General features: G+C 38.9%; 3 protein-coding genes and 1 long non-coding RNA gene across 5 annotated transcripts; 3 read left to right on the top strand and 1 right to left on the bottom strand.

Annotated features, from left to right (window-relative positions):
• Positions 1-51: 51 nt before the first annotated feature.
• f7l (coagulation factor VII, like) lies at positions 52-6247 on the top strand. The gene is made up of 8 exons (XM_044344445.1): positions 52-971; positions 2597-2760; positions 2848-2872; positions 2957-3070; positions 3165-3305; positions 4685-4773; positions 4865-4985; positions 5350-6247. The coding sequence occupies exons 1-8, from the start codon at positions 884-886 to the stop codon at positions 5895-5897; spliced, it is 1290 nt and encodes a 429-aa protein (XP_044200380.1). The 5' UTR covers positions 52-883; the 3' UTR covers positions 5898-6247.
• LOC122976146 lies at positions 3279-20785 on the bottom strand. Its single transcript, XR_006400833.1, has 3 exons — positions 20698-20785; positions 10998-11139; positions 3279-3363 (listed from the first exon to the last, which is right to left on the bottom strand). It is a non-coding gene; the product is annotated as an uncharacterized LOC122976146 (long non-coding RNA).
• On the top strand, positions 6320-12828 carry f7 (coagulation factor VII). Its single transcript, XM_044344383.1, has 8 exons — positions 6320-6892; positions 7305-7468; positions 8265-8289; positions 8638-8751; positions 9283-9426; positions 10504-10622; positions 10942-11062; positions 11684-12828. The coding sequence occupies exons 1-8, from the start codon at positions 6832-6834 to the stop codon at positions 12274-12276; spliced, it is 1341 nt and encodes a 446-aa protein (XP_044200318.1). The 5' UTR covers positions 6320-6831; the 3' UTR covers positions 12277-12828.
• On the top strand, positions 14205-21674 carry f7i (coagulation factor VIIi). 2 transcript variants are annotated; one of them, XM_044344378.1, is made up of 9 exons: positions 14205-14420; positions 15637-15800; positions 16700-16724; positions 17717-17830; positions 17967-18104; positions 18198-18313; positions 18964-19084; positions 20309-20871; positions 21537-21674. In XM_044344378.1, the coding sequence occupies exons 1-9, from the start codon at positions 14360-14362 to the stop codon at positions 21657-21659; spliced, it is 1425 nt and encodes a 474-aa protein (XP_044200313.1). In that variant the 5' UTR covers positions 14205-14359; the 3' UTR covers positions 21660-21674. The 2 variants fall into 2 exon arrangements, with proteins under 2 accessions (XP_044200313.1, XP_044200314.1); XM_044344379.1 differs by lacking the exon at positions 21537-21674 and having other exon boundaries at positions 20309-21086.
• Positions 21675-21884: the final 210 nt, after the last annotated feature.

Here is a 21884-nt window from a genome sequence, read left to right as displayed (position 1 = left end):
CCACTCAAATCAACATGTTTCACTTCTATTAAAACTACAAATGCACAAAGAAACTGAGGGATTTACTGAAAGTATCACACTTAAAACACAGTTTAAATTTAAATTTTACACAGTTTGTCAAAAGCTCTGATATATAGATTGTTATGACGCAGCTCAAGTGGCAGCTCGGACTAAATAACCTGTGTGGAGATGTATATTGTCTATTTTCAGATAAAAATCATGACAATAAGACAATCAGCAGTCACTCAACATCAGTTTTAACAAGGATTGTTTATCAGCAGAACATTTCAGAGATGAAAATTTAAGAAATAAATGTTTGATCGCTGAAAACATTCATCAAGAGACATGAACGATATTTCTGTTTATTTGGCCTGCATGACATCTACTTTTAATTTAAAGTGTATTTGAGTTGTAATTATAGAAGTTGTTATTAAAGTGAATGTTGATTTAAAACACTTCCTCAATGTGAAGAATGAACTCATAGTCAGTCTCAAGATCATGTTTAGAAAGTTTAAATAAAAAGTGGAAAGTCTCTCTTATCTATTAAGAGTTGACTGATCTTGCTAAATCCTGATTGGTGCAAGAAAGTAGGTGACATCACTAATTCCCAACTGAGCCCCACCTTCAAACCAGTCAGAAAAAACCCCCACTAAATACAGAAATCTCTCATGAAATAACTAAAACTGTTGGCAGATTATTATGTTCATGTAAGAAGTTAAAGAAGAAGCTGATTGAGAAAATATGTTTTACGGTATTTTCAGTGCTGACGTCAGTGACGTTAGTATTTGAAGTACTGCGTTTGTGTGTGTACTTGACAGAAAGTGTGTTTTTTTTTAGAGACCGTTTGTGTGCTTTTGTGACCTTTGATCAGTTCAGAACAAACATGGCGTTCATCAGCAGAGGAACGAAGCGACTCTTCTTCCTACGACTCCTCATCGCTTCTATCCCAGCATGCACTGGGCTTCCCGGAGGTCAGTCCTCTGCCTCTCCTTCTCCTTCTTCTTATAATCTTCTTCATCTTCCTCTTCTTCTGTTTTCAGCCACATTGGAAACTTGGAGCCACAATCCTTCACTTCTGTTCAGTGTGGCATTCTCTGAGCAGCAGAGTCAATCCGACAGTTAGCATTTGAACTGTGATTTTTGTTGTTCTTTTTGACAAAAACATCACGTAAGGACAAACAGAAATGATTGTTTTTACACTTTGTTGTTTGTCAGCCTTCAGTCGAGCCGAAGAGCAGCTGAGTCGAGCTCCAAATCTCTGAGAGCTCGAAATCTGGACTCGTGCTCGTTGACAGAGTTAGAAAAAAAAAAAACTGTTGATTAATCATAATTTGTTATCACAAGTAAAAATGGGAAAATCTTCCTACATCGCTACAAAAAACAGTGACAAGAGTGAATGAGATGGACAGTGATGGAAGAAGTACTCAGATACTTTAAGTAAAAGTATCAATACAGCAATGTAAAAATACTCCATTACAAGTAAAAGTCCTGCATGAAAAATACTCTACTAGTAAAAGTACATAAGTATTATGAGCTTGATGTAGTTAAAGTATTGCAGTAAAAGTACATAAGTATTATAAGCTTGATGTAGTTAAAGTATTGCAGTAAAAGTACATAAGTATTATGAGCTTGATGTAGTTAAAGTATTGCAGTAAAAGTACATAAGTATTATGAGCTTGATGTAGTTAAAGTATTGCAGTAAAAGTAGTGGTTTGGTCCCTCTGACTGATATATTATTATATATGACATCATTAGATTATTAATAGTGAAGCATCAGTGTTAGAGCAGCATGTTACTGTTGTAGCTGCTGGAGGTGGAGCTAGTTTACACTACTTTATATACAGTTAGCTAGTTTAGTCCAGTGGTTCCCAACCTAGGGGTCGGGCCCCTCCAAAGGGTCAGCAGATAAATCTGAGGGGTCATGAGATGATTAATGGGAGAGGAAAGAAGAAAAAACAAAGTTCTGATACACAAATAACAACTCATAGACATGTGAAATGTGACCCCGACTACACACTGCTTTTTGTAAGACGTCAAAAGCCAAAAAGGTTGGAAACCACTGGTTTCATCTTTAACAATGTGTTGTATTTTAAAAGCTTGTTATATTATCCATTGTGTCAAATCTTCATCTGAAAAGTAACTAAAGCTGTCAAATAAATGTAGTGGAGTAGAAAGTACAATATTTCCCTCTGAAATGTAGAAAGTAGCATCACTGGCAACATAAACACCATACTTGGGTGAATGTACTTACAGAAATAACAGCTCTTATATCAACATATTTCTTTCATCGTTCTGAAAAACATTCACTGCTTCTTACAACCGCAACCAGAACTTCTCTGTCAACTGAAACGTGACGTCAACCAGACGGATACTTAGAGCAAAGTAGAACCAAAGAGACGTATGAATTTCGTTATTAACACGACGTTTCAGTCCTCAGAACAAACTGAAACATTTTGTTAATTAAGTTCAAGTGATGGACGTTTGTGGGATTCTTTGTTTTCTTTTCAAGTCAAGAGTTTTTGATCCTACACACTTGACACTGAGACATTATGGTGTTCAAGAACTTCTCTGAAATGATGACTTCTATATGTAACAGGCGTGTTTGTGAGCGGACCCGAGGCAAATGTTGTCCTGCGTCGCAGTCGTCGGGCGAACTTCCTGCTGGAGGAGCTGAAGACAGGCAATCTGGAGCGAGAGTGTCATGAGGAGAAATGCTCCTACGAGGAGGCCAAGGAGATCTTTGCACTGCCACAGCAGCTGGTCAGTCAGGACTCAATCTAACAGGCATTATATGGTTTATAATCGTTACCGTTGTTGTCATTAATTTGTGTATTCTTTCCTTTTCAGGAGACCTTCTGGAGGACATACACTAGTACTTATTCTGCTTATCAAACAACATTTTGCCAAATGAACCAAACTTTCAAGGGTTAAAACACTAACATCTTCCTGTTTGCAGGCGTGGATCAATGCCTGAAGTCTCCCTGTAAGAACGGAGCGACTTGTACTCGCCTGATCGACTCCTACACCTGCAAATGTCCGCCTGGTTTCCATGGACACAACTGTGACAAAGGCAAGAACTACATCGACATAATGAACGCTTTTATATGAAAGGAAATGCTGTCATGATAAACAAAGTTGTGGTTTGTATGTGTGTTTCTACGCAGTGCGTTTGACCTCCAACGGTTGTCGCTACCGAAACGGAGGATGTGAACATTTCTGCAGAGAGTCACGGGATCGATCTCCTATCTGTTCCTGCGCTGGCGGATACACTCTGGATCGGGACAACAGCACCTGCATGCCTCACGGTCAGAGCTCCTCGCAGGCCGACCAAGATTGAAAACTTCTCTAATGTTCTGTAGAAACCTGAGACAGTGGAGACAACATCAGCGATTCTGTTTCTTTAGTACAAGTTAAAAACAACCAAAAAGGACAACATGTGAGATTAGAAGATTATCATTTCTATTTTGATGTTTTTTTAACCTTTGGAAACTTAGGAAGAAGTCATCTTCTCTGCGGTGACTGTGAATATTACCAAAAATCAAGAATTACCATAGCAACCATCTAGAACATCTTAGCAACCACCTCGCAACACCCCTCAACACCTATCAATCTAAACATGAAAACAACCACATAGAGTCCAAGTTTGATGGGGCTCTATGTGGTTGTTGAAGTAAACACTGGGAACACTGGAGCAACCACCTACTAAAGGCTTAGTTACTACATAGCAGCCACCCACCAACACACATACTTACCACCTACTTACACATAAAGACCTACTAGCTACCACTTAATAACCTGCCACTCAGCAACTACACTGAAAACCATATTTACAACACTAACACCATAGCAACCACCTTATAATGCTCTACAAAACATCTGTAATGCCCTAATAACCACATACTAAAGCCATAGCAACTAAATAACCACCACCTAGAAACGTCACCTTAGCAACCACCCAGCAACACACTACATTAAAAACCATTTTCACCACCTACTAACACTAACTAGTTACCACTTAGCAACCTGCCTGGAAATGCAATAGATACTAGAATTGTGTGAACACCATGGCAACCACTCAGCAACTACACTGAAAACCATATTTACACCAACTTAGTAAGCACTTAGCAACCACTTTATAATGCTCTACCAAACGTCTGCACTTTAAACCACATTAGCAACCATCCAGGCACACACTACATTAAAGACCAACTATTAACACTCAAACAACCAACTAACTACCACTTAGCAACCTACCTGGAAATGCACTAGAAACTATTGCAAAAACCATGGCGACCAATCAGCAACACATTATCAACTACACAGAAAACCCTATTTAACTAACACCATAGCAACCACTTTATGATGCTCTACTAAACATCTGGAATGCCCTAACAACCACCAACTAAAGCCCTCGAAACGTTTTGTAAAGCCACTGCAACTAGAAAACACCCAGAAACACACTTTACCCTACATTTAAAATAATATTTACTACCTATTAACACCCTCGCAGCTACTTACCAACCACCGTATGACACCTGAGTAGCAATTCAGCTACCAAGAGATTTATGGGCAATTTACCGAGCAGAAAGCACACTTCACATTTCTTCCAAAGTGTTTAGTTTTCGCTGTGGTCCAGGAGTGCGTACACGTTTTTGATATCGAGTCTCTTGTCTCTCTGGTCTAGATGCCGTCCCCTGTGGAAGACTACAGTTGGGATTTTCCCCCAGGGTTGTTAATGGGAAGATCTGTCCCAAAGGACACTGTCCCTGGCAGGTGAGTTAAAGAGGAATTAGATGATGGACACCTGAGAGTTGAGAATGAATTGTTACACAGCAGGTGATGATAACGCTGCCTCCCTGTTTAGGCTCTGCTGAGTAAAAATCACAACTTCACCTGCGGAGCGATCGTCCTGTCCAGTCAGTGGATTCTGACTGCAGCACATTGTGTTTGGCAGAACCCTGACGGCATCTACCACGTCACCGTGGGTAAGACAATTTAGTAGAGAAAATACTCATAGTTGGCTCTTCTACTTTTTCCTCTAACCCCATCTACCTTTTTTAATGTCTTTCTATTCTGTATTAAGTATTTAAGTTTCAAATTAAAGTTTGATTCCAGCCACCGACCTTTGTTACACGTCATACCTCTCTCTCTAACCAACTCTATGCACTTTCAGCTGTCAAATAAAGGCAAAAATGCCAAATATAATTGTCAAAAAATAAAAATTACAAAACTAAGAGAATCAATATGTTCCTCTCTTGACATCTGCTGGGCTCCATATGAAAGAAAATGACGATTCTGTTACTAATTTGATATAAAAATATGAAATACAAAAGTGCTCTCACTGTGAAGGTGAGCATGACCAGTGGGCGGACGAGAAGACTGAGCAGAAGCGTCGTGTTGTCAAAGTCCTGATCCACCAGAACTACAACCACACCAGCTTCGATTCCGACCTGGCGATGCTGAAGCTTCACCGTCCTATCAAACTGGGTCTCTACGTGGTGCCGATTTGTCTTCAGGCTCAGAACAGTTCCTTTGGCCGGACACTGGCGACCATCCGACACGCAACTGTATCTGGTTGGGGCCGCCTGGCACAGCACGGCCCTCCGGCCAGAATCCTCCAGCGCCTGACGCTGCCGAGAGTCCCGCTGCAGGAGTGCCGCCTCCACACCAAGCTCAACATCACCAGGAACATGATCTGCGCCGGGCGGAGGACCGGTGGGCAAGATGCCTGCGGCGGTGACAGCGGTGGCCCTCTGGTCACGCTATACAAGAAAACGTGGTTCCTGACAGGCGTGGTGAGCTGGGGTAAGGGGTGCGCCAAAGAAAACCTGTACGGCGTCTACACCAAAGTGAGCAACTTCCTGGACTGGATCCAGAAAATCATGTCCACCGGATGAACCTGTTCAGAGTCCGCACTGGCATGTGACAGTCTTACACCTAAACCATGAATTAAATAAAAGCTAACGCTAGAACGCTAGAGTATAGTGAAAAGTACAATACAGTATTTCACTTAAATTGAATTTGAGCTTTAAAAAATTACACACAAAGTCAAGAACAAACAAGAACTTTTAGTCTGTCTTTTTAAGAGAAATCATTCATAAGCTTTCTGCTATATGAAACAATAAACATCAATAAAATCTTCACTTTGTATGCAAACACTTGTGATTGTGTCTGTAATTTATATTTTCTCAGTAACGTAAGAATGCTTTTGGCTCAACATATAAATAAAATAAAGACCAGTAGTTGATTTTACTGTCTTTCCTCATTATTTCATGAGTGTAGATTTCAGATGCCGAATGTTACGTTGCAGCAGGTGTGTCTTTTTTCTTCTGATAGAGCTGGGATAGCAGTTTCCTCCTGCTTCCAGTCTTTGTGCTAAGCTAAACACATCCTTGGTTTCCAGATCCTGATGTATGTTGTCTTGTCATCAATTTAGTCAGTAGATGGCGGCCTAATCAACAGACATACTGATTAAATATAGATTGTGTTTGCTGTGTAAAATGGTGCATCTGTGCTTTTTCCCTGAATGTTTTATTTCAGAAAAGTGCATTAATTTCCATGATATTAGACAGCAAAGCATTTTCCCAAAATGTTGAAGTGATCCTTTAACTTTAGGCTAATACTAGTGTAACTAGCCCCATGCTAGCGTCTGTAACATCCATGCATACTAGAGATGTATTAAAGCAGTATTTCAGGGCTGTCAGTCTGCTTTGTCAGGCGGGGTATTTCCATTTGGGACATGTGATCAGTTGTGGGTGGGGGAGGACCAGACTTTGCACCTTTGGGTTCACACAGAACAGCACAGCACCAACTTTCTAATGGAAATCAACAATGTGGCTGAAAGTCTTCGTCACCTTCGTCTTCAGCTTCTCCAGCTGCCAGCCGGCATCAGGTGAGGAAACTGCAGACTGAGCGATGTTGCAAAATGTCCGACTGCAATAACTGAACTGTTATTTTGCTCACAGTTTACTGAAGTAGAAGTCAACTGTACTCAGAATGATTTTGGCTGTTTGTTGTTTCCTCTTTTCAATATGACAGGACATAAAAGTCAACATCTGTGTTGTAAATCACCATATAAAACTCTATAAAGAAAATTAAAATTAGCTGCACAGGCTGCTGACATGACTATTTAGGTTATGTCAGTTTTACCCAGTTTCATAATAGAGAGTCTAACCATGTATTGACTCTACATGTGAATTAAAATGTAAACAGGAATAAGAATCAACAGCTATGCTAGCATGATGCTAATGCTAATGTGCATAAATTCCAGAGTAGTGACTCTTCTTTTCTCCTCTGGCTCATAGTCTTCCTGGATCCAGACCGGGCCCACGGCGTCCTGGTCCGGACTCGGAGGCATAACTCAGGCTGGCTTGAGGAGCTAAAGATGGGAGATCTGAAGCGGGAGTGTCTGGAGGAAAAATGCTCCTACGAGGAGGCCCGGGAGGTGTTTGAACACACCGAGATCACGGTGAGTCTGATGAGCTACTACACAACCGTCTGCTTTTAAATACAGATGGTCAATTCAATGGTCAGAAACGCACTGCAAATGTAGAAAACACAACCAAATACAGAAACGCGCTGCAAAGACAGAAAACACAACCAAATAGAGAAACACACTGCAAAGACAGAAAACACAACCAACTACAGAAACGCACTGCAAATATAGAAAACACAACCAAATACAGAAACGCGCTGCAAAGACAGAAAACACGACCTAACAGAGAAACACACTGCAAAGACAGAAAACACGACCAACTACAGAAATGCACTGCAAATACAGAAAACACAACCTAATAGAGAAACACACTGCAAAGACAGAAAACACGACCAACTACAGAAATGCACTGCAAATACAGAAAACACAACCAAATACAGAAACACACTGCAAATATAGAAAACACAACCAAATGGAGAAACACGCTGCAAATATAGAAAAGACAACCAAATACAGAAACGCACTGCAAATATAGAAAACATAACCAAATATATAAACACTCTGCAAATACAGAAAACATGACCAACTACGGAAACGCACTGCGAATATGGAAAACACAACCAAATATAGAAGTGCGCTGCAAATATAGAAAACACAACCAGAAAACGAGCTGCAAATACACAGATAAAACACAACGTTAAAAATTATTACATATTTCCATAATGTCAGTATTACGTCATTAAACTGGTTTTATCTTTTTGCAAACCAAACTTTCATTTTTGGGAATGACTTATATTGACTAATATGTGTGACATTTCTGTTTCCTCAGGACGAGTTTTGGAAGACCTATAACAGTAAGAAGCCACACTTTCATCCAACTGTTGCTTCAGTATCATTACCAGTAGAAGATCTATTAGCTGCTAACACACAGTGTGTTACAGTCTTGGATGGCCATCTCACCGAGCTCGCACTTGTTTTGAAAAAATGTGTTTTGGGAAGAATGTTAAAAATACAAACTCACAGGATGGTATGTGGTCTGTTGCCGAGTGACTTAAATGTTGCAGTTCTGGGACGTGGCCATGCAGGATTGTTTATGTAGAACGAAGGTCCTGAGTCAGAAGTTGTTCTTGGAGTGAACCATGAGCCTGACAACACCTTGATTGTGAGATCCATGAATTAATGAGCACTTTGTCCTCCTGCAGTACCAGACAGCTGCAAGTTGAACCCCTGTCTGAATGGTGGAAGCTGCTCTGTCCAGGCTTCATCCTACACCTGCTACTGCCTGCCACAGTTCAGCGGACTGAACTGTGAGCTCGGTGAGAACATTTCACAAACTTCACAAACCCTTAATAACTAAGGCTCAGTCTGTAGAAGGGAATAAATCTAGTATGCATGTACTAACACTTGCAAAGACAACTTTTGAGTTATTAAATATGTAATTAAGAGCTAGAGGTTTACCCTGCTTCCAGTCCTGTGTCCCAAAATCCTCTTTTACATATGTTCAAATATTCAGGAGTCTAAATGAATATAAAATTTTAATTCTAGTAAGTTGAGGCTCAGATCTTTGAGTGCAATCTTTGTCTGAAAGTCTGAGTACCAAATTGATATCTGTCCATATTATCGGATGCTTGGTCAGATTCTTAGGTTTGTTACTTACTATTTGATCAGATATTTCCTGATATAAATCAGGAAACTTTTTTTAACTGTAGATTCAATTTTATTTAATACAGATGCATCAAGCAATTCAACATATTCTGTTAAACAACAACAAACTACACTATGGTATCAAAAAGAGAAGTGTGGATATACAAATATTTGACTATTTTAATATGAACACGTTGTTTTAGAATACCACCCCGACCCCGAGACCTGCCTGCTGGACAACGGAGGCTGTGAACATTTCTGTCTTGAAGACAAGGGACATAGACTTAACTGCTCGTGTGCAGACGGTTACTTCCTGGACACTGATGGGACGAGCTGCCTGGCAAAAGGTGGGAGGACGGAGAGGAATCATGCACATGACAGGGGGAAAGTTGGTCTCTGATTTAATAAAACCCTCTGATTCAGGCGACAGGAGGAGAAAAGATGCATGAAATGTTAGGAGTGACAAAAAAACAAAAATACTAATACTGAGTCAATATATCACATATTTATGTGAGTAATTTTGTGTAATTAATTTTGACTTAATTACAAAGTAATTCAATTCTGAAGGAATTACTGTGAATTTTCTCTTTGTAAATCAACATGTTATTTTATACAATCTAATAATTTTTATATAGTGAGCCAGTTTTTTTCAGTATCTCATTCTTTTTGACCATCTCCTCATTTTCACTTGGTATCTAAATCATTGACTCAATTATTTTTGAGTTAGTCATGATTGTTGACTTAGTATCTCATAATTTTTGGCCAAGTAGGTCATTAATTTTGAAGTGGCAATTTATCATAATTAGCAAATCATTATTCTTGACTTAGTATCTCATATTTTTTACTTTGGAATTCATAGTTTTTATATTAGTAAGCCATTATTTTTACTTAGTAAGTTGTAATTTTTAATCTTTTTTTTTTCCTTAACTTTTCTAACAATCTTTTCCCTTTACCCAGCGTAAATGGTCTACCACAGTTTTCAAAAAGCAATTTATGCAGAAAACACATACTGATCACTTGAGGCACAAACAAAAAAATGTTTTTTTGAGTCAGTTATGTAAAATCTTGCACAAGAAGGTCAGCTGAGGTTAGAACAGGATGTTCACAGGCATTTTAAAAAATCTTCAAATCTATTAAATTATCTGAAATTTAACATATAATCTTAATTTAACAGAAACATCTCATTTAAATTTGCTTTTATCAGAATTAGTAGATAAACCAAACTCTTTTTACTGACTTATCAGAGAAAAAACTTTGTCCAAAACTTGTTTTTAAATTTCTTTATATTTGGTTTTAAAAATATCTTGTTAAGTAATAAATTTAACTCTATGATATCTGTGAACAATAAAGACTTCAATAAACTCAACATTCTGCAGGTTGGTTTGAAGATTCATGTTAAAGATTTTGTTTTCCTGTCATTTCAGAGTCGATAGCGTGCGGCATGGTCCCCGTCCTGCAGGGAGAAGATAAAGCCAAGCAGCTCGACCCTCGAGCACGAATTGTCGGTGGAATAGAGTGTCCCAAAGGTGAATGCCCCTGGCAGGTAAAGTTAAAGGGAGAGTTCACCTGTTTACTGTTGAGCCTCTGATTCATTATTTGCTGCCAGCACAGAGGACATACTGTATCAGAGTGGGGAGTCCAGGAAAAAGAAAGAAAACTGGACTCTACCCTCTGAAACTCTGCCAAAACCAGATTCTGCTGGAAATCCCAAAGTTTCCAAAGATAAAATGTAGTATTATAACAAAGGAAATCTTTCTGATTGTTTAAGTATGAGGACAACGATCTGAACTACCAACAGATTCAGGAGAGGAATATACTGAAAAAAAGTTTCAAATAAGAATGTTACCGCCTGTTTCCTCCAGGTTTTGCTGGTGTATAAGGGCAAAGGTTTCTGTGGTGGTGTGATTTATAAACCTACATGGATCCTCACAGCGTCTCACTGCCTGGAGGACACTGACGCGCAGTTTCTAAAAGTGGTCGCAGGTACGAATCCGTCCAATCACACCAAGGCAGAAAAACAACCGTCTCCAGCCTCCTGCTGGACTTTGAAACATGAACTTCTGATTAAAATAGAGAAGAGAGAGTACAGAGAATGAACACATGAATAGATTACTTCACAACTTCACATTTTGCCACCTAATGGACTATATGTACTTATTTAATTTTCAGTATAGCATAGTACTATCGTACACACTAATACATGACTTTCTGCTAAAAATCCATCACCATGCTTCGCCTTTAAATAAATTTAAAAAATAGTGTTCGGAATCTAAATTTACTAATCACTCTAGACTCAACTATTGATGACAACACACAATTTGCAGTGTTGTCATGTTACTGCCATTTAAGCTAATGGTTGTTAGCTCACAAACTAATGAAATCTGATTATTAGTTATTAATGTTTGATGGAGAAATTAATTAAAACCACTCCCAAAGTGGACTCAAGATAAACTCAAATTTTTCATTCAGTCAATTCCATCTGCCCAGGGTCAATTCCATCTGTTTTAAATATATAATTGTATCTAAACACACTGTAACAGCTAGCCGAACATTTGATTTGGAGGGAAACTCTTTTCACTGTTTACCCTGCTCTTTGTCTGTCAGGCGAACACAACACTGAGGTGGATGAGGGCACAGAGCAGTACGTCCAGGTCGCCCAGATCATTATGCACGAGCACTATGTGAAGAGCACCGCTGACAATGACATCGGCCTCCTGCGCCTGGCGTCTCCCATCGTTTACACGCGATATGCTGTCCCAGCCTGCCTGCCGACGAGAATGCTGGCAGAGCACCACCTCTGGGCCATCATGAAGCACACAGTGAGTGGCTGGGGAAGGCGGGGGGAGAACGGACCCACCTCACATGTGCTGCGACGGCTCAAAATACCTCGGATCCCAACGCAGCAGTGTGTAGAGGAGAGTGGCGTGGTGCTCACCGAGAACATGTTCTGCGCCGGGTACATCGAGGGCCGGCAGGACTCGTGTAAAGGCGACAGTGGCGGGCCGCTAGTGACGGCGTACAAGAAGACAACGTTCCTGTTGGGGATCGTCAGCTGGGGGAAGGGCTGTGCACGACCGGGCAACTACGGCATCTACACCCGGGTGTCCAACTACCTGGAGTGGATCCACAACCGAACAGCGAGACCAGAACAGCCGACAAACAACACCAAGGCTTTACTGCACAACCTGACCACCTGAGAACAGCGCTGCTCAACATACGCTGGCAGATCCTCAAGTTCTTATGTTATAATTTACTGTATTCACACAGCGGACATTTTCAGCCCTCAGAAGAGAAAAGATTGTCAAATGTATTAAACTAGCTTTGCTTTATGGAAAATAATTCATATGTAAATCTAAAAAAATGTGCAGTTTTATGAACAAATGGACAATTTGAATCTCTCTTTTTGACATTTAAGTCTTCTTGATGTGCAGATTTTTGTCTGTGTCTTTACTTTTGATGATTAAACCATCAAATCCTGAAAAAATAATTCTCCAAAACACATCAGTGAAGATTTCCGACTGAGAATTCATCAAATTAGCAGAAGACTTTGAAACAACAACAACTGCTTAATTAGCAGGAAGGTGGTTATCTAACTCGGGTTAAAAATACTGTACATTGACAATACAGCTCTTTATCCACTAAAGTAGAAACAGACCCCCCCAGTGTTTTCAAGTGGTATTAATGTTCAGAGCCTTGCTCTGTGAAGAAATGATCAACAGCACTTTGGAAATAATAAATACTCAACCATCTGTCTGCTTTTCAACTCCTTGATCTTAACAGAATATAGTAACTTTTACCACTGCTCATTTTAGAAAGGCCACTGCAAGAAAACATGTTCTTTGTTTAGATGTTCAAACAGACAGCGGATCATTTGTTTGTAGCTGCTAGTGTTAGTGTTAGCTCGCGTTAACAATATGACTAACGCTACCTAATGCTTGCTAACACTAGCTAATGCTAGCAACCAGAAACATTAGATGCTTGTTTCTGGCTGGTCCTGGCTTCCATGTAGCTCCTGGTTCATTTTCTGGCTGGTAGCATTAGCTAGCAGTAGTGTTAGCAACATAGCTAACGCTGTCCTCTTCTTCTTTTGGCTGTGAAATGGTGCCATAAATCGAACCTTCATTTTCCCTGGAGATCGTACACAGTGGCAGACAGAAATGTATCATGAAAGCGTGACGCAGATGGTGTCATTATTCTTTAGCCATTACACTGTGCAATCAGCATTTACTTCATAATGACAAGTTGAAGCAAAAAAAAGTTGTCTATTAACACTTTAAATTCACGTTTAATAACCTTCAACAGGGACTTTTGCTAACATGCGACATACGTTTTCTTTGCTTTTTCAAGCACTTCTAGTATTAATTAGCACAAATATATCAAGTTTCCCAATTGTACTGGAACTACAACTTGAAGACTTGAAACATATTAAGGTGTCTTCAAAGGTAAAAATTATATCTAAAAATATAACTTAGTAAAATTATAATTCACATTTTATATTAATAACTAATATGATTTTTTTTCTAAATTTGTAAATAAAACTGACATCTTCATACACCTAAAAGACATTTATGATCGTGTTTGTCTTCTGAAGTTGAAGCTTTAACACATTTCTGTCACTTTTAGAGCAAAAATGATGAATCAGTCAATTGATTTGTTGATAATTGATTAACCATTTATGGAATTTTATAGGGAAAATGTGAAACATTTGCAGTTTCCAGTCTCTCAGATGTAACAAATATCCTGGTTTGTCTTTAAACTAAATATTTTTCTGACATTTTACTGACCATGTGATTAACAGATAAAGTATTCAGCAGATTAAATGGTAATAAAAATAATATATATTATATATATATATAGAACTGAAGATCATATCAGATCAGATTTGCTTTACACACAGTTTATTTTTCGTGTGTGGGCTGAATGTTTGCCTGGTTTTATCCGTGTGCTAATTTTTGCAAGTGTGTAAATTCCTGTGTGTGTTGTATGATTTCAACATTCATGTACACAGTATGTTCATGCAGTTCAGGGTTTGGGCGACTGTGTAATCTCCTCAATAATCTACTTTAACTTCAGAGTTTTTAAATCATGATGGAGTGACGATGTAAAGAAAATCACAGAGTAAACTGGAATGATTGACCTCTTCACATTTGTTTACTGGCCTGATTGTTTTTCGACCCCTGAGGGTCAGAGTGTCAGTGGGTGTGGCCTACGATAGGCCTTGCCTCTCCTAAAACACTCTGGGACCTTGTTTTTGGTTTGGGACTCTGAACACTGGTCAACATGCTGCTGAGGAGCTGCTGCACCGCCTGGATTCTGCTGTCGGGCATCACTGCTGCTGCAGGTCTGTTTATTCTGATCATAAATATTGGGAAAACAATAAGTTAGCATGTAAGAGTTATATACAATAAAGAAATCACCATAAAAAACTAAGTTATGTTTTTACGGACATATCCTAAAAGGAGCACCTAATTTTGTGCAACTCAGCTTCTTTCACGACATTTTAAGATGCAAAATCATTTTAAACTAAAGTTTCTTCGTGCAGCCTTGCTGACATGTTTTCTACATGACTATAAATCAGTTCAAGTCTGTTTTCACATTCTTTTCAGGCTTCACTGTCGTCTCATTTTTTCTAGTGAGGACAAACACATTCTGTTAATGAGACACATCCCCTTTTAAGGAACTCTTTCAACTGAAAATTCCTGATGGAGAAATTAACAATAAAACAAACAATGAATTATAAATGATGGAGCTTGTTATTAACTTTTATGTTTTGTTTCATATGTATTTTTTGTTTTTATTCATTTCAGATTCATCTGAACTTTTTATTCATTCAGTTTTCTGATTATCAATGTTCAGGGTCCTCTATAAATCTGGAAATATTTGGGAAAAGGACTTTGCAATCTGAATACGTTTTTATTACATACTTTCAGCTCTCATTCTAACTCAGATTTTATCTGATTTCATGTATTACATTTGAACTGACTCACATTTGGAAATAATAAATATTACAATATGACTAATGCTACCTAACGCTTGCTAACACTAGCTAATGCTAGCAACCAGAAACATTAGATGCTTGTTTCTGGCTGGTCCTGGCTTCCATGTAGCTCCTGGTTCATTTTCTGGTTGGTAGCATTAGCTAGTGGTAGTGTTAACAACATGGCTAACGCCTTCTTCTTCAAATTTTATCTGATTTCATGTATTACATTTGATCTCTTCAATGCTACAATTTAACTGACAGTTCAACTGCTTTCATTGCAGACTTCATAACTGATAGTTTCTATTTCAGTGTGTCAGGAGACACTTCAAACCCTTTCAGCGCTTCAGTTTTAACTCACAGATTTGTACTTTTTAGAGTAAGTTAATTAAACCAAAGTTTTCAAGCTGTTGTCATATATAAAGATATTGTAACGACTGATGTGTAGTTCATTATAAATGGTGCAAAGAGAGTCGGGGAAATTTTTGCGTTTTTACGTGAAATATATCCAAAATCTCTAATTTGGAGGTATTGATAAGGTCTCTGTGAATACATGATTGTATTCTGTGGTTGTTTTCAGTGTTTGTAGAGAAGCACGAGGCCAGCGCTGTGCTGCAGAGATGGCGGCGAGCGAACAGCGGCTTCCTAGAGGAGCTGAAACAAGGAAACCTGGAGAGGGAATGCATCGAGGAGATCTGCAACTACGAGGAGGCTCGAGAGGTCTTCGAAGACGACGACATGACGGTCAGTTATTCCCGTCTGAGTTTTAAATAGCAGTTATCAGAAGAAGCTGAGATTGTAAGGTTTCTTTTTAATCGCTGTAGCGAAGTCTGTACAGGACAAAGTCTTTTTGGAAATTGTACTTACTGTATGAATTTAGAACCAAATTTTTTAGTCATCAACAAAAAGAGACAAATACTTTTCTTTAAAGACAAAATCTGTCCAACCTTGAAAATCAGAGTAAAAACTTTTTCAAAAGTAGAAATTTATTTACAATAGGGATGTCATTCATTCTTGAATATAGTACAGTCTAATTCTTACAGAATACATATTTGTATAAAGCGGAGGTATCGGTTATGAAAATATTTGGAGCTCAACTCTACCACAAAAATGTTAGCTTTAGCTTTAGCTTTAGCGTAAACAAATAAGGAAGACAGATCTTCTGTTGTTCAAAGTGGCTTCTTTTGTCACAACTTGTCTGACGAGTTTAAGTGTGTCTCATAAAATATAATTTTCTCAGTATTGCATGACATTAATTGCCAAATTTAGCATTTAGCAGTTAGATAGCATAAGTGTTAGCATATTTTGAGAATTTATTATAATTATTTTGATGCAGTTAAAAGTTTTATGTTTATATTTCTAAAATGTGAATATAAATACTAGTGATAACTTTTTCTACCATAACTGAAGGTTTTGAGTCAAAGATTATCTCAAACTTAGCATTCTAGCATCGTTATTACATAGAATTATTTATCAGGTGGATCTTTTCGGTCTTTTCGTCACATTTAGTTTACGATGACAAACAGGACAAAGTCCTAAAAAATCTGTTTCTTTAACGTTATTTAGTAATACGTTTACAAACTACTGTAAAGGTATTAATGATAAAACAATTATTTACAATTGTTGTTTGTTTGTTTCCTCAGAGGCAGTTCTGGCTGACGTATGAACGTGAGTAAAATCTACATTTTGGGCGTTATTTATTGTTTTTGAGTAATATTAGTAAAGTAAAACACTACTTTGACAATATTGTTTATTGTAAAAATGTTACTGTTTGTGCTGCTAAGGGAATAATTTTTGTAGCAGCAGGATAAAGTTTAGTTTTACTAAACAAAACCTGGATCCTCAATTTGTATCTTAAATGTATTTAATCATCACTTTAAAATATAAAAATGCTGATGACACGAAAAGCAGAAACTGCTGCCACAAACACCTTTTTGTGTTATTCATTTGTCTTTTTCACATTCTACCTGTGATTAGTTATATTGATTTGGTCTGATCATTCAGATACTGATCTATCAGTATCTCTACTTTTGAGACCCTGTGATCGTGCTGTATTGATCCTCATTCTTCTGTTGTACTTTATACTTCCACTCCACTACATCTCAGAGGGAAATATTGTACTTTCTACTCCACTACATTTATTTGACAGCTTTAGTTACTTTTCAGATGAAGATTTGACACAATGGATAATATAACAAGCTTTTAAAATACAACACATTGTTAAAGATGAAACCAGTGGTTTCCAACCTTTTTGTCTTTTGACGTCTTACAAAAAGCAGTGTGTAGTCGGGGTCACATTTCACATGTCTATGAGTTGTTAACAGCTCCACCAAATAGTGATTTTTCCCTCTAAACTTCTCACATGCTTTCATTTCAATAAATGTTCAAATGATCCAATATTTCAGCAAAAATCAAAGATTAGAGAAAAAGTCCAAAAACTGAAAACAGATTTGTGTATCAGAACTTTGTTTTTTCTTCTTTCCTCTCCCATTAATCATCTCACCACCCCTCAGATTTATCTGCTGACCCTTTGGAGGGGCCCGACCCCTAGGTTGGGAACCACTGGACTAAACTAGCTAACTGTATATAAAGTAGTTGAAACTAGCTCCACCTCCTGAGTACTTCTTCCACCTCTGATTGTAAGTATAATTTTTGGTCAGGTCGTGACCCCTGCCTGGTCAACCCTTGTAAAAACAACGGGACATGTATCTATATTGGGAACACCTATGATTGCCAGTGTCCTGAAGGATTCGAAGGACGATACTGTCAGACAGGTAAAAAAATAAAAATAAAATGTTTAAAAGTAGATTCATTCAAATGATGAAGAAACTACGATGCTAACAACATCTATATTGATGTTGATATATTGTTTTCTAATAATTTATGGTGATTTTACCTTTATTTCCTCAGTATTTGAAGACTCTCTAGGGTGCATTTACCAGAATGGACGGTGTCAGCATTTCTGTGATGGCTCCGGAGTAAGACGTAAATGTTCCTGCGCTGACGGATACACGCTGGGCGACAACGGACGAGACTGCATCGCTCAGGGTGTGAATACTACCTGCTTGCATACATGTTGGCTTTAAAATGTTAGAACAACTTCTTCATGTGTGTTTTTTCTTGTGTGTTTTTGTGCTACAGTGGAGTATCCATGTGGTCAGCTGGCTCCACGGGAGGCAAGCATGAACCAGAGTGTTGTGGGTCTAACCAGGCTGGTGGGAGCCAATCACTGTCCCCGAGGAGAGTGTCCCTGGCAGGTAAACACGGGCATAATAAATACTGTATTCACCCAAATATAAGACAACATTTTTCTCCTGAAATTACCTTTGAAAAAGAAGCAGCGTCTTATATTCGAGTACGAGACTGTTAGTCAGCACTGTTGCCGGATCGGGAAACTTTTAATTTAATTGGCGGGTAAAAATGGTTATGTTTGTTTTCATAAATTCAGGCTTTTTTTATGTATAATTTTGTATAAATTGCTGTTTCTTACTGCTCTGTTGGGAAGGCGAAAGCAATATAAAGTTTGTAAAAAGACAACTCATTATAATACATCTACTGGGAACCATGAATAATAATTGATCCTAATTTTGTGAAGAAGATGTTGAGATATGTCACTGAAAAAGAGAAAACTCGGCCTGCTGGGATTGATCCTCTGCGGATCATGAATGTGTGAACCAAGAAATAGTTTCCCTGATATTTTGTGGCAATCTGCGTGAAAACGTGGCCTGATGGTGGCGCCACAGGAAGGTTCATCCTCTGGGCAGCAGGAATGATTGAGAACTGCAGGTTTAATAAAAATGTGGCCTGTAGTTGAGATTTTGTGATCTGAACTTAAGTGTCCAGTTTATAATCTCTGATATTTAAACTGCTGCATAACTAATAATGAAAACATTTATCTGTTGATCAGGTTCTGGTTCAGTTAGATGGGCGGAGTCACTGCGGAGGTGTTCTGATCCGTCCAGACTGGGTCATCACTGCTGCCCACTGTATCTATGGCAACGACCCCCAAAACCTCACAGTGGTGGCAGGTAACAACTCAGTGTTTGTATTTATAATGTATCTGTTCTTTAAACAATGAAGATTTGTTAGAATGTAGAGATTTTGTAAAGTGATTAACGTGTGAAGAGTCAAACTGTCTTTTTGTCTCTTCTGAAGACGTCTAATTTATAAAATTGTTGCAAGTTTCCTTTCTAACTTTCAAATTATCAGTTTGTAAAGTTTTTGAAATTATAAAATCTTGTGAGGTGATTTTAAAGTTGTCATCTCGTCTCTTCTGAAGACGTCTTTTAGAGCCTTTTTCACACCTGAAAGTCTGAACCGAGGTTCATGTTTTTATTAGTTAGTTCTCAGTTTTAGTTTGACATTACAATTAAAGAACTTTACATGTCATACGTACATCCTACATGGGCTGCGTCTCCCAACACTTGACATTGATGGTCCGAGTATCGTCGGATAATTCGTAATTCATTTGTAATTCAAAACCCAAAAAACGGTAAATCTGTTATTTGTTTCAAAACAAAAAACAAAAAAACGTTTTTGGTGTCAGAATCAAATAACGAAACACCAATCAAACCCGGCCCGTTTTTGGTTTTTGCCGATTCGTTTTATCGTTTTTCCTTTTTGGATTGAATATCGAACAGGTCTGCGGACATTCAGCCAAATCGTTTTTGCGTTTGAAACCAAAAACGGAAGTCACGTGATCTACTCCTTTTTTGTTTCCAAACGAAAATCCAGAAAACCAAATTCAAAAGACCGTGCAATTTTGGTTTAGAAATCAAGTATTGTTTTGAAACAAATAACAGATTTACCGTTTTTTTGGTTTTTGAATTACAAATGAGTTATCCGATGATATCTGGACCATTGATTTGCATGTTGTCAATTCGGCGGGTAGCCTTCTACCACCATTTGAATTAATGCAGAAAAAATGAATGAACAGATTTATTTCATTGCCACTATAATAATATCATCATGGCATTACTTTCTGTTCAGGTGGCGTTGCTCTGTCATCCTCTCCAAAAATACCTGGAGAGTGTCGAAACATATTTGAATTAAAAACTTACTACCGCCACTCATTTTTCCTTTTTCTTGTTCTGACGATTATCAAACTTCCTGTCCGAAAGTCTGAACCATCCAAAAAATGTTTTCACTCTCGAACTGAACCAAACCAAACTGAACTGAACCATGGCTCAGTTTGATCCGGACCAAGACCATACAAATGCCTTTCTGTTTGAGCTTCTGTTTTCTGTTTCCAGGGGAAAACGACCTGGATGTTGACGACGGCACCGAGCAGAGGATCTCTGTTTCTATGACGATCGCCCATGAGGGTTACGTCCCGGCCACAGGTGACAGCGACGTCGCCCTGCTGAAGCTGAGCCGCCCCGTCACTTTGAACCGCTACGCCCTCCCCGTCTGCCTGCCCACTAAAGACTTCACCGAGAAGGAGCTGCTGCTGATCCGCTACCACACCGTGTCCGGCTGGGGCAAGAGGACCAGCGGGGGCAACATTGAGAGCCCCGGCGCTCTGCCCGCCGCCCCCACCTCCCCCATCCTCCGCAAGATGTCCGTCCCCATCATCCCGAACTCCAAGTGCTCCCAAGTAGCCGAGTTCAACTTCACCACCAACATGCTGTGTGCCGGTTACCTGGAAGGTCGGCAGGAGGGTTGCCGTGGAGACGACGGCAGTCCGCTGGTCACGCTCTATGGCTCCACCCACTTCCTGACGGGCGTGGTCGGCTGGGGGCGGGGCTGTTCATACCCGGGGTATTATGGGGTGTACGCCAACATGGCCAGCTTTGTAGACTGGGTGGAGGCGGAGGTGGAGAAAGCGGCGCCGTCGACTTCTGACATGCTGCAACAGAAACTAGTTTAATGAAAGATTAATTTCAGGAACCAACTTCAACCGTAATTAACGCAGAGATTTAGTTTGATTTGTTATTTTTTCCTGAAACATATTAAATGAGTTTGTCGTGTGTTTTCTATATCTTAATGTAGAAAATAAAAAAATGTTACTGATTGAGAAGCTGGTTGTTCTTTGTGATCAGTGAGTTACATTTTCACAATTAATACCCACTTAATGTGAAAAATAACGTCTTAGTTTTACTGAAACACGAAAATAAAAACTTCAAACTTTAAATCAGGATTACAAGCCGTACCAACAAACCACATTTCAACTTTAATCTTATAAATATTTCCAGAACGAGGCTGACTTTATGTGCTTTATATTTCTCATTTTTGAATTAGACATTGAAGTAAAGATTGTTAAATGATGGACAGAAGAGTTGCCAGTTGCCAAAAGAATCTGAATAGTTGCTAAATCAGAATCAAATCTGTCAAGTTTCCAACAGCTGATCAAGATTTCACTGTTTTAGAAATAAAATTTGTGCATGTGAAATGTTTTTCTTAGTCTGGAGTTGGTATTTACAGTTTCTCCCATGTGTCATTGAATGCAGCATGAAGTGAAACAGGTGAAACCAACAAAAGCTCAAACTCTTACCTGCGTGTCTTCAGTTCAGTAATAACTGCTGTTTGGTTCATTTGATGCTGCGTTCAGGAAACTGGTTTATAATATTAGTGTTTGAACCTGAGCATGACGACGAGGTGTGAATGCTCACTCTGATCCAGGTCCTGTATTTCAGTCTCATAAAATTAGCAGGCAGCACGTTAAAAATACAAACTTCACCCCCGGCTGGAGGATAATTTCAGCCAGACTGCAGGTGTGAAGTGATAAAAAGGTCAAACAGGAAAGGTCAATACAAACCAGGACTTCTTCTTCACTTCCTGTGTTGGACTGCTGCTCAACATCAGTGTGCTCATCGCTGCCTCTGGTGG

The sequence above is a fragment of the Thunnus albacares genome, chromosome 24, assembly GCF_914725855.1.
Source record: "Thunnus albacares chromosome 24, fThuAlb1.1, whole genome shotgun sequence".
In the NCBI taxonomy this organism is placed as follows: Eukaryota; Metazoa; Chordata; class Actinopteri; order Scombriformes; family Scombridae; genus Thunnus; species Thunnus albacares.
The sequence above is the reverse complement of the archived record's forward strand: the minus strand, read 5'-3'. Positions and strand labels throughout refer to the sequence as shown.

Excerpts from the sequence above, each read along its gene's own strand:
- f7l (XM_044344445.1), top strand. The coding sequence starts at position 884 with ATGGCGTTCATCAGCAGAGGAACGAAGCGACTCTTCTTCCTACGACTC. Across the intron at positions 3,306-4,684 it reads CAGCACCTGCATGCCTCACG|ATGCCGTCCCCTGTGGAAGA; the intron begins GTCAGAGCTCCT and ends TCTCTGGTCTAG. Across the intron at positions 4,774-4,864 it reads AAGGACACTGTCCCTGGCAG|GCTCTGCTGAGTAAAAATCA; the intron begins GTGAGTTAAAGA and ends CTCCCTGTTTAG.
- f7i (XM_044344378.1), top strand. The coding sequence starts at position 14,360 with ATGCTGCTGAGGAGCTGCTGCACCGCCTGGATTCTGCTGTCGGGCATC. Across the intron at positions 16,725-17,716 it reads GTTCTGGCTGACGTATGAAC|GTCGTGACCCCTGCCTGGTC; the intron begins GTGAGTAAAATC and ends ATTTTTGGTCAG. Across the intron at positions 18,314-18,963 it reads GAGGAGAGTGTCCCTGGCAG|GTTCTGGTTCAGTTAGATGG; the intron begins GTAAACACGGGC and ends TCTGTTGATCAG.
- f7 (XM_044344383.1), top strand. The coding sequence starts at position 6,832 with ATGTGGCTGAAAGTCTTCGTCACCTTCGTCTTCAGCTTCTCCAGCTGC. Across the intron at positions 8,290-8,637 it reads GTTTTGGAAGACCTATAACA|TACCAGACAGCTGCAAGTTG; the intron begins GTAAGAAGCCAC and ends GTCCTCCTGCAG. Across the intron at positions 9,427-10,503 it reads GACGAGCTGCCTGGCAAAAG|AGTCGATAGCGTGCGGCATG; the intron begins GTGGGAGGACGG and ends CTGTCATTTCAG.